Source organism: Anthonomus grandis, chromosome 3 (genome assembly GCF_022605725.1).
Source record: "Anthonomus grandis grandis chromosome 3, icAntGran1.3, whole genome shotgun sequence".
Lineage (NCBI taxonomy): Eukaryota > Metazoa > Arthropoda > Insecta > Coleoptera > Curculionidae > Anthonomus > Anthonomus grandis.
Window position 1 is genome coordinate 12214464 of NC_065548.1, and position 12708 is coordinate 12227171.

A 12708-nucleotide genomic window follows, 5' to 3' on the forward strand; every position below is an offset into this window, starting at 1 on the left:
ATTATCCACTTGCAATGAGGGAAACTTAAATGCGTTTAAATGCATCTTAGAGTCAATTTAAAATAGCAGAGTCAATACAACCTTAAAAAATAAATCGGGGATAATAAAAACTGGATGCATAACCTTTCAGGGCCGAATACATAGTTCTTTATTTATTTATGAAATTAAGCTTATCCCTTATTTCAGTTAATTTATTTTAGACTTAAGGTAATTTTTCAGCATTTTGTACCCTTTACTTTTAGCCAAAATACTATTTCTTTAACTGAGTCTGACAGTATTTCAATCTATAAAATAAAAAGCCATTAAAAATAATTTACATATTAATCCCTATACTAAATTGCCTAATGAGATGAGACTGTTAAATAAGACAATCTTTAGAAGTACCATTAAGCGCATTTTAACCGCTAACTCATTTCATTCATCTAACAAGTTTCTGAGATATTGTATTTAATAAGCACAATAAATATGTTGACACATATTTATTATGTCATCTATTTGAATATTGTTTATAAAAAATCTTAGAAAATCTTTATATGTCTTAGTTAAATAAACAAACCTAAGCCTAATGCCTTATTTTTAACATGCAGAGAGCTAAACACTTGTAAAAAAGAGAGGCAGGTGTTAGTTGTTTCATTTTATTTTCATGGAAGGATTTTGTTTAAGAAAAATTTGTCAATTTTTTTTTCAATGCTTATGATCATTTTTGTCTTTTTCCAGTAATTTATAGGCATTTCTTGACTCTTTGGACATTAAAAAAGATCCTTCCAGGTACTTAAATGTCTTTTTAAGGCAAATAATTTTTTATTTTAGGTAATTTCCTATATTTTTCATATTAAATTTAATTTTTTAAAGAAGATGTCTTTTCCTGTTTTTGTCAAAGCTTTAAAATAATTTTTTATTCAAAATTGAAAAATGTTGTAATTTCTAGTTTATTTATGTAAATAGTTATTTATATTATTCTAACTTCTTTACTTTTCGGTGTAATTTTTTAGGGTTTAAACCCACTTTTTAAATTTTTTAAGAGCTGTACTATTTTTTTCGTATTAAGGGTCATTTGCAAATTGGCATTTTACATTTTTATTTAGTTATACTTATATTTTTTAATTTTATAAGAAAATAATTTTAATCTTAAGTGATTTTGCGTAAGCCTAGTTTATGTTTAGTCTTTTTGCATTGTTGGATTTAGAACATAATAAAATGTTCTTAGATGATCAAAAGTTATAGTTTGTGGACGTTGTTTCGATCTCTATGAGACCATCCTCATAACAAAATCTAAGTTTTTGTCATTTATTAGTATTTTATTTGGCCTAAATGCAACAACTCAGAATGATATAACTAAAAACACAAAAAAAACAGTTTATAAAAAGAATTTTAAAGATAAATATGTAAAAGATATAAAGCAAAAATATATTTGTCTATATAATATAAACATATTTCTGGATATTTCATTTATTTTATAAAAAGAGAGTATAGAAACATATTTTTAAATATTAAATCTAAATTATTATAAATTCCAGACTTTACCAATGGATATTTTCACCAGTATATTAACATTTTACTTTGAACATATTATATGTAGATATTCAATTTATTTCATTAATAATTAATTGTTTAATTATTATCAATTTTATTTATTATATTATTTATAAATAAAATGAATTTATATATTAACCGAAAAAAAATTATTCATTAAATAAGAAATTTCCTTTGTACTAAATTGCTTTTAATTGAGCCGTTTAATAATGTTTTTATATAAAAACCAAAATAATTGAAAAATTAACGCAAAAAGAAAACCTTTTTCATTAAATTAATTTTTAATTATTGGATGCTTTCGACTGTAGTGAATAATAAGTGCATAATTTTTAGTGAGTGCTTTTGATCATGCGTTTTAATAAAAAATTCATAAAATGCTGCTATAATAATGCTTTGGTATAGAAGCATAAAGTATAAGATTAATATAAGATATAAGAATAAGAATAATTTTGTACCATTTTTAAAAAAATTGTGATCATTTATTTTAGTAATTTTTTTTAAATATAGATGCTTTCGTACAATAGTGAATAATGAGTACGTAAATCCTAAGGGTGCTTTTGATTATGCTTTTCAATAAAAAGTCAAAATTTTGTTTTAAGTATATTTAATTAAAACCATTTATGAAAATGTTTGACCCAAATTAATTGCCAAATTATCGCAAAATGAAACACTTTTTTTTAATGAAATAATTTTTTGAATATTTAATGCTTTAGTGCAATAGTGAAAAATGAGTGCATAATTTTAATGAGTGCGTTTGATCATGGTTTTCAATAAAAAATCAAAATTCAATTTATATTATTTAAAAGTAAATGGATCAAAATTAATTGTTATTACCAAATAGATTTCAAGCAACGAAACACTTTAAAAAAATCATTATTTGACAGCTATTAACTAAAATATATTTTGATTAAAAAATTATAGTTTTTTTTGGCCTATTTGGCTCAAAATTTGGTCGAAAATTAATAATTATTTGAACGTTAATAGTATTTAAAATCCAAGACACTTATCGTCTTTTTTAGGACATTTTAGGCAGCTAAAAAGTAATTTTTTAATGCTTTTAAAGAGGATATTTAATTTTTCTTCCTATTTTCTTATCAAGTAATTCCGTATTTACTTTTATGTTATTTATTCTTTGATTTCAATTCTTCATCATTCTTTTTCTATTTCCTTTAAGTCCCTTAGTTTAGTTATTTAATTATTTCTTCAAGCTTCTTGTTAAATTGCATTTTTGTGATGATTAAATAGGTAGTTTTAGACCAATTTTGTCCTCAAATATTTCAAATAACTAAAATTTATCACAGAATAAGCAGGGAATAAACAAGTTTTGGAAAAAAGTATAAAAAGTGAAACAGCATAAATATTATATATATTATAATTTATAAGAATAATACATTTTAGTTTAAGTCAAAATTTAAATTAAAAGGGAAAACTGTTTACATAAAATTGAAACATAAAAAAGTGAAAGAAAAAATGGGTATCGCTGCTAATAAAACAGAAATAACTAATTCCTGGATATCAATTCTAATAACTTATTCTCAAACTCAAAATGTTGTCTATTTTCTAGGAATGTACCGGATCCATATGCTTAGCCTACGGCCTGGAATCGTGCCAATGCATTCCAGCCAAAGGAGATCCAAAAACCAAAGCGTGCGAACTCTGTTGCAAACTACCAGGCGAAAACCAACCTTGCTTATCCAGTTTTGATTGGAACGACATTCCTTACGATATCCCCGATATGTACTCAAAACCAGGTAGGAAAATTATATAAAGAAACCCTTAATATTTCAGATGTTAAATATTAATAAACGAATGAGGTATTATATATAAATATACATAATTTACAATAAATAAAAAGAGTAAAAAAACCAATATAAATAATAATATAATTAAAACTGTATAAATAAAACTTAATCTGTGGATAAAGTTGTAAAAATGAAATAAAAAAACCAAATGATCTTAATATTAATCTTAATTTTATCATGATTGTAAATCTTTTCTTTTAAAATTATCTGTAAATTCTTATATGTTTATATGTAATTTTTTTACTATATATTATTCGTATATATACATATAAACATATATTTATTACTATGTTTATTTTTTTTTTAAACGGTTGATTTAATAAGATTTCTCTTTTTTATTGCAGCTTTGTCAACAACACTTTATGTTTAACATAATAAAGCATTTTTTGACTTTTGTCACTTTTCAGGAACACCCTGTAACGACTATTCTGGCTACTGCGACGTATTCCAGATGTGCCGAGAGGTAGACCCTTCAGGCCCTTTGGCAACCCTAAGAAAACTATTATTGAGTGAAGAAAGCATAGCGAGCTTCAAAAGGTGGATTATGGAGTATTGGTATGCTGTGGCGGCCATTTTAGCATTTATCATCACTCTTTTGGTAAGCATTTTTTTCCTTATAACTTCTTTTTAATAACATTATTTATTTCAAGATCAAAACTCTCATAATCTTAAGTGATTATAAAAGTCGTAAGTCAGTAACTGTTGCTAGATATTGGCATTGAGTAATATGCAATAAATTATTGCTTCAGTCGTCTCGAATATATACGCTAAGACGGTATAATAAATTCCAAAATCTCCACAGGCAGCTGCACTACTCGCGGTTTCCTGCACATATCGGTCTAATTGCTATAATGTTTCATTTTAATTAAATCTTGAGAGCATCCATTACAGTTGCTAGAAATGCTTTGAGTGTCTGCGATTCTTGGTAAAGCCACAGTTATTGTTACAATCGCATTTCTTAGAAGGATCTCTGGATATATTTGTATTAAAGAATAGTTTAGTGTTTGTATGCTTTAGATCATTTTAGGCATTTAAGGTCATTTTTATGACAGTTAGTCTTTCTCTTTCGATAGTTAATTGAAGTCATTTTTAAATGTTCTTCAAGCGTTCAAATGCAGTCCAATTCATCTATAGTTTTTATAATTAATTATTTTTTTCTTAGATTTGGCATTTTTATCGCAGCTAAAAAGGAATTTCCGTGTTCAGGATTTAAAATATTTTTTTTTTGAGACAGCCGAATTAGTCGATTATTTCTTTAGGTACCTATTACAAGTTATTTTTTTATGCAATTGTAGGCTTTTTCCATTACCAGCTATAATCCCCATATTGAAGCATTTTTTCATTCTTCCAGGCAACAGTCATGTTTTAAAGCATTTTTTTTTAAATTTCTATGTTATATTTTTCTCTTTTAAAATGGTTACCTAGTTTTCTTTATCGATAAATTTTTTCAGGCAATTGAAATTCTTCATTTTAATAATTTTTTAAATTTCAATTGGTTTCCATCTCGTTTTATCGTTCGAAGAGTCATTTCTAGTAGAGGCAAAGTTGTGTGGTACTATCTATGTTCGTCATTTTGCATACAAGTTAAGGCTCATTTTGGATTCAAGGACTGAAAAAGAATGGTACATTATAATATTCAAGAATCATTTTGTCAAGACCTTCTAATTTTCCAAACTTGAAAAGTCTGGAAGCTTTCTTTGGTGTTCTTAACTGCATCACTTTCCAGAGTCTATTGTAGTGAATATATTATGAGTTATAGAGCTCTTAAGGATTTTTCTATTCCCATTCATCATCTCCCTTTATCGTCTTATGCTTCATTAAAAAACTCGACCAATAATAAATTCTTAATTAAAAAAAAAATTATAATGAAAAATATCGCTTTCTACGCATAATTTATAATTATTTATATAAATAGATACTTTCCAAATCTTTATGATGAAGTTTTCAAATTCCATTAGTTGATCTGTTAGGAATTCATTTTCAAATGGAATAACTTTTTTATTGAATTCCTATTAAGCTTGTTATGATATATCACATATTATAATTACACCAGCATTGATATATATTATGGCAAACCTTCCGTCACTATGGGATTTTTATCTCAATAGAGGTATTTGTACCAATGGTCAATTGTGTATCTTCTTTATACTTTTTAAAATTTGAGAACATTGTAGCTGTTAGCAGGTATAATTGGTAAAGAATAATATTGATTAGCTTAATTGTAACAAAATTTTATTATCTTAATTATTATTAATAATAAGGTGACTAATATCAGGTGAAAAGGTTTGTATCTGGAATTCTGTTAAGTTTATTTAGCTGCTCTTATTATTATTTAACATCCTAGTTTCTAGTTTGGTCCTTCTACCTATAATGTTTTGGTTTATTATTGCTTTTTCCTCTTGGTGATTTAATTATTTTATTGATTTAAAAGGTACTTACAGATGAATACCTGCATTATAAAGCAGAGGCACTAAAGCTACAGCTTCCTTAATTTATTTTTTTTTTATTTGAAGCAGTTTTATAAATTCAAAAACATTAGTCCCTTATTAGTAAATAAAGCTGTTAAGACGGGGCTCACTGCTGCCAACTTAAATTTAGGTTGTTTTGGTTTGTAACCAACTAAAAAGTAACTAAAAGTATGTTCTTGGCTGAAAATATAAAATTTATTTAGGATTTATAGCAAATAATTGATGATAGCTCACGTGCTGGCCCGTTTGCTAGTACTTAGTTAAGTAATCCCACAATTCCCTTCTACGGATGTACTTTTTATTTTAAGCTTATTTTAAAGGTAATTTTTTAGTAACTAGACTTAAGTATTTTTCTATTTCTCTGACACAATTAAGACATAGAGTAACGTGAATGTACTGCTAGATTTGTACCTGACACAACCAATATTTAAAAAATTTTCTTATAAAATACGTTCTTTTTTACTAGGTCCTCAGCACTAAATACCTCGGAAAACGTCCCAGTTTCAAACTGAAATCCGTGACAATAATGCACAATCAAACGGCGGAGGCTGTCCGTTTACCGGACGGTCAGGACGGCGTCATCATCCATCAAGGGATTCGATCGAAAGTGCCTTTGAAAAAACGTGTAAGGGACGGACGTATAAAACGTCGAAGAAAACCCGGGAAAACGAATAAGCAAGAAATCAGTGCCAATAAACAACAAAGTAGCGGTAATAATGGTAAAAAAGTTTCCGGTGGCGATAAGGACAAAGTGGCGGTAACTGGGGCCAACAATAATGTAAATAGCCCCAAGAAGGTCTCGCCGAAAAAGAAGAAGAGGATTAGTGCGGCCATTGGGGCTGAGGAGAGCGAGAGGAAGAAGGATGTGGTGGAGGTACCTCACAGGTAATTTATTTAGTAGTTTAAGGAAATTCAGGGACACTGTTTGGTATTAAGCATTTTGTTTGAACTTTCAATCGTTTCTTGCCTCACAGTTGGTGGCACTCGATATGGTGACCGTGTAGGGTGTCTCATTCCTTTGGTGAGGTAGTACGATGTGTATACTTTCTTGTGGATAATAACATATATTTTTTTTGCGTTTTAATATGCAATCTGCATAACTATTGCAGAGCAAGGGTGTCAACTTTTAAATCATTAAAACACTGCTCCATAGAGCAATTTATAGCTGTTTACTTCATTATAAATGTTGAAATCAGTGTTGATCTTAAATGTTTAATTAAGCAAAGAAATAATGTTTGTAAGAATGTAAATAAGCTTTATGAGCTTGTTATAAAAGTGAGTCATGAAGCTTCACAAAATGATAAAAAAAAGTTATTAGGTTTGAGGGTCTCTTTAAACAAGTTTGCTAAGTTTGATAGTCTTCATATAAATATTATGGCTATTGTCGATTATATAGTTTCTGACAAGTAAAATGAAATTCAAGAACTGCAACACATTTTCAAACAATATATAGAGATTTACAAAGATACTCTAAAATAAAGGTTCGAGGTGGAATACAGTTCTAAATTTTTTTCAGATTTTCCAGAATATTCATATCAGGTGAATTTTTTGGAAAAGCAGTGTAAGGTTTTGGTAAATAGTCAATTTTTTTTTAATTGTGGAAATTCAATCTTGCATAAATCAAACCTTACTCCTAAAACATATCAAAATACCCTTTAAGGTGAAAGGGTTGCGCATGCGCGTCAGGATACTTCAACACATCAACATTCAACTTCCTAAGCACTGAAGTATTTCTATTTGTAGTAAGAGTGAAAATTTAATAAAGAATTATTAGTGAAGCTAAGTTACTTGGTATCAAACCCTTCCATGTCAACACCCCCTTCAAGCTTTTATTGGTAGTATGCCCTTGAATATTTCTCCGTTAAACAAAAGACTGTATATAATATAAATGTTGTTTTGAATTCAATTTGTGATCCAGTTACATTTACTTCATTTTTGCCAAATAAATTTTAATATTTGCAGCATTCAAGTTGGCTGCACCAAATTTCTGAAGTAGGATATAGAGACATTATGAGGGAGGCTTTCTCTGGGATCATTATGCATAGTTTTCATAAGGCAACATATGAAGTGGATTTTTTTGAAAATGATAATGATTCTAAATTCTTGAGTTGTTTTACATATGTTACTCTGTAGATAAAACTCTGAGAAAGTTTTAAGAAGGGGATCGATGTTATTGCTCCAGAAGATGAGAAAATATTTCGTGACTCACATGTAATCAGTTCCTTATGGAAGATATGTAGTAAGGCTTCCATTTTCAAATGTTCCCCCTTCTTTAGGTGATTCTAAAACGCAAGCACTTCTAGATTTAATTCTACTAGATTTAACTTATTAATTAGAAAAAAGACGTCAACCAAATCCTGATTTAAAAATTCTTTATTGTGGATTTATAAAAGATTATATTGAGCATGGTCATATGTCTTCTGTTGATCCGCTTTCATCTAGAAGTTATGATTGTTAATATTACACCATTGAATAGTAAAGGGTGATAAGGAAAATTTAAAACTTGGAATTCCGAAAACTTTTAATGGAAAGCCTTTAAATGATTGTTTGTTTGTAGGACAAAGGCTATAGAATGATATTGTTTCAATTTTATTGAACTGTACAAATATGCCTTTACCGCAGATATACGCCAAATGTATCTTCAAATCCTTGATTCTCGTCTTGTGAGTCGATACAGGAATATCAGTTATACACGGTTAAACTATAAGTTATACTTAGGGCTTGTCCTCAAGTCAATGTCTTTGAATTTGCAACCGACTTCAGCTAGCAACCGAGTATGGTGACGACGGAATGTCCGGATAATTTTCAATATATGATCTTTTATATGTTTACCGTCAACTTATAGATTTACTTTCAATTGGTTGTTATAAGCTAAGAAAGTGGTCTAGTAACCATCCAGATATATTGGATGCAGTTCCTGTGACGCATCAACAACCAATCTGCTTTGACGACAAGGAGTTGTCTGGAATAAAAGTAACTCTTTTTCGTATTCAGTTAATGTATTATACAAAACTTCATATTGTAGCGTTTTTTTCCGTTCGTTAGGTGTGAATTAAAAAAATCAAAAATAGTAAACTAATTTTGTTCCACACTTACGCTACGAAATACAATCACTTACGACTACTTGAACTATCTATTTTTATAATATTTACTTACAACTATTTATGTCTGATTTAAATCTCGCGCCAATATTCCGAACCTTACTGCACTGAACTGACAAATGATTCCTAGCGGCGACGCATCTCCTTATATACTCGGCTGACCATTCCAGAAGATTCGCTGACCTTCGAGACGTCGTGCGGTGTGCCACTTGTGTCATTTCGGAATAACGAACAATCAGCTGATTTTTCGGTATTTACAATATCGTTACAAAATATTGACTGATATTGCTCGGATATATATGCCTTTAGATTTCTGAGATCTAATTTTGGTCTCTAAGTGTTCGATTCATCCATTAGTTGTGGCTGTAAGGTATGTACATATTGAGATGCAGTGTCAAATAATGAGACTTCTAGCGAGGATAGCCAGGTTGCTATTCCTCTATGCTTTATATATGATGAAAAAGTCGATGTTCAGGTGTATGACTCTTGTGATGTCTCCGAGGCAGGCTATACGGCTGCAATACGCAATTTTGCCAAGTACTGGCTAAAGATAATGTTATTTCTTTAGTGTTGCCAAAAATAAGATTGCTCCTTTTGAAAGAATCACCATTACTAGATTAAGATTGTGTGCTGCCTTGTGCCGAAGTTTTCATACCTATCTTGAAATCTCTTAAAGTGCAGAAAATATTTGCGTAGTCAAACTGTTGCACTATCGTGGTTGCGTCCATATGTAAAGCTTCCCTGAGGAAGCAGCTATTGAGGAACGAAAAGTTGCTCTTATGACCGTAACTCTTTGTTCCTTTATTGATGAATTTCTTGGAAAACTCTCGTTATTCGATAAAATTCAGCGTATAGCGATTTGGAAGGAACAGACTTGTTCCTGAGGAAAGATGTCAATTGCTTAGTATGTGTTATACTGATGTTTATGAGTCTTTTTATTTGATAGTTAAACTTGCACAATAGACGGTTTTAGTAACGAGTTAGCTCAGAAGGGATTTCCATGTTCTAAGCCGATTCGTAAGTTTGTTCGTTTTCTAGATCAAAGCGGTGTGATCAGAGTTGGAGAGCGATTGAAAAATGCTAACCAAGGATTTTCAGCTAAACGCCCCATGCTTTTACCTCAAAAACATCGTTTCTCAGATTTGGTGATTCAATCTTTTCACATTAAACATTTTCACCCTGGTCCTCAATTGTTACAACATTTGATAGCCCAGAAATTCTGGATTTTATCTGTTAGGCGAGCCATTCGTCGTACTTTATTATTGTGTAATAGGTATGTTGGTACTAATTCCAACGTTTGACACCATAATATATGGTAGATTTACCTTAGTCTACCGGCTGCCCCTAATTCGGGAGGTATTTGGGAAAGTACTGTGTGATCTGTCAAAACTCATATAGTTAGATTTTAGGCCTTTGTGCAGCTTGAGTTTAATCGCTGGTTATTTTCTTACTACAGAGCTCGACTCCTCTAGGTGAGGATTTAGTTAAAGAAACAACAAATATTTTTTATCGATGATAGTTGATATATTGTTGTTGTTTGACAGTGGATGCCTTTGTTGTTGTTAAGGATAATAATTACCCCGCCCTTGAAGACGCCGTTAGGTCGCGTTTTAAAACTTTACGTTAGATCAAATAATATCGCAAAATTGCAAATGGGATTTTTTTGTTTAATTCAGTTTATATTTAGGTGGTTTTCTTTTATATTATTGGTTTTTGTGAATGTAGGAAAGATGTGGGAGCATCCTTTCATACCTCACAGTTAGCGGTACTCAATATGGCGATTGCACAGTGCTTCTCATTCCGTTGGTGAGGTAGTACGGCGTCGTTGGTGTACGTCTATTTAGATAGATAGATAGATAGATAATGCCTTTATTGAAGAAATAAACATTTTAACAGATATAAATAATAAATATAGAATAAAAAAGAAATAGGTATTTTCTTTTTTTGGAGAAAGATTCGTGAAATCCACCAGGCGAGGTCTAGTCGTAAATTTCCGTCATCTGACCTAAATCACCCTTAAGTTAAGGTTATCATAATAAATGATAACAATTAAAAAAAATTACTTATCTCTCTAAAATACAACATTTATTAGTTTAAACAAAAAAAAAATATTTAGAAGAATTATCAATTTTTAAAAGCCATTCACGGAATCCAAACAGCTGCTCCCAACAGTCTACATTTTGTTGTTACGATTGCCCAATTTGTTTAGAGAGTAATATTTTTAGAACCTGATATTTAAATTTCTAGAGATTGTATGTTTTGATTTCAATAAGGAGTTGTAAAGTTTAATCGAGTTGTACGTGAAAGATCTTTTAAACATGGTAGTGTGATATTGTAGAAGAGTGAATGTATTTTTTTGTCTCATCTTATGTGATGTACCTAAGACAACATTTACTTTTTTGAGATGAAGAGGAAAGTATCCAGATGATGAGTTCTGCGCCATTCCATATTAAACCATTTACATATCGGATATTTTGAGGGATATATGATCGTATATTTTTTAATCTATATAAGACTCGCATGCGTCTTGCACACTTTGTATTTTATTTTTGTCAGTGCTATATTGCGACTTCATATGTGGATCGCGGTATCCAAAAGGGAAGTGACGATTGCTCAATAGGTTTGATTATTTCAGATTTATAAATTATTTATGACAAACAATACAGTCCATTTAATTAATCCCAATCAGAAACTAACTGAAACCTTCCGTGCTTAACTGGAATGTGATAAAACAAATTGTTTTTTGATCCTAATCAAATTGATGACACTTTTCCATTACAGCAAAGTGAAGAAACTACACCTTAAATCCAAAAAGAAAAAGGCAAAAGAGATCATCGACTACAGCTCAATACAGCCGGATATCGACGGTAAAAACGACAACACGACCACGCCCGTAGTCCACGCGGCCATTACCGAAGAAAGCACCGATCCAGTCGGAAAAGTTCACCACTGGCTCAAGAACCAGTACAATTTACCGAAATCAAAAAGTACCCCGGTCGGATTGACCACCGTCCGCACGAAGCCTACGATACGTCCGTCGCGGCCGGATAAAACGAAATCGCGTAGCGTGGCCCATATACCGAGCGAAAAAGATAAAGTTCGCGTGCAAGTAGTGTATAAACCTCCCTTTAAGTTCAGTCTAAAATTGAAAAAACCGGAAAAAGTTACGAGCGTAGTGGTGGAACCGCTTAAAAAATCTTCTTCCACTCAAAGAACCGCCGTTTTAGTGCAAAACAGTGCTGCTAAGCTGCCAGACAATTTATCGTCTAATATGGATAAGGCAGACCATCCTTCTCCATATGATACTATAGATTTGGCAACAGTGGACATAGCCTCTAATGTGCATACCGTCCAGAGCGATTTAGATGTTTTATTATCCGATGAGAATGATTATGTTAGTGTGGCCGAGTGAGAAAAACAACCAGAAAAAAAAAACGAGAAGGAAATAGACATATTTTTATGGCTGTGGTTTTTTTTTTGGGTTTTTTTTACTCTGCAATTTTATTATTTTTGCTGTTACTTTAGTATTGCTACTCTACTGCTCATTACACCAAACCAACAATCAAAATAAATGGATATTTGTAAAATATATACAGGGTGTCTTACGAAGTAGGCGTTGGACAATTTGGCAACATTGGGCACTTCTGGTCATACCGAACCTCAAGTTTTCCGAAGCCTACATTTTGAGAAATTGTTCATGTCAATTTGTCATGGGCACCATGTATATATAAATAAATAAATATGTGATACCTAATACCTAATATTCTCATTCCTGTGGTGTAGTCCATCAGTCTTAAATATATT

At 30.7% G+C, this 12708-nt stretch overlaps 1 protein-coding gene across 1 annotated transcript in view; it reads left to right on the forward strand.

Moving 5' to 3' along the window:
* LOC126733859 (disintegrin and metalloproteinase domain-containing protein 10-like) overlaps positions 1 to 12630 on the forward strand; it is a 213734-nt gene extending 201104 nt beyond the window's left edge. The window contains 4 exon segments of the mRNA XM_050437279.1: positions 3098 to 3284; positions 3743 to 3933; positions 6270 to 6688; positions 11686 to 12630. Coding sequence (XP_050293236.1) covers positions 3098 to 3284; positions 3743 to 3933; positions 6270 to 6688; positions 11686 to 12316 — 1428 coding nt within the window. The 3' untranslated portion in view covers positions 12317 to 12630.
* The last annotated feature ends 78 nt before the right edge of the window (positions 12631 to 12708 follow it).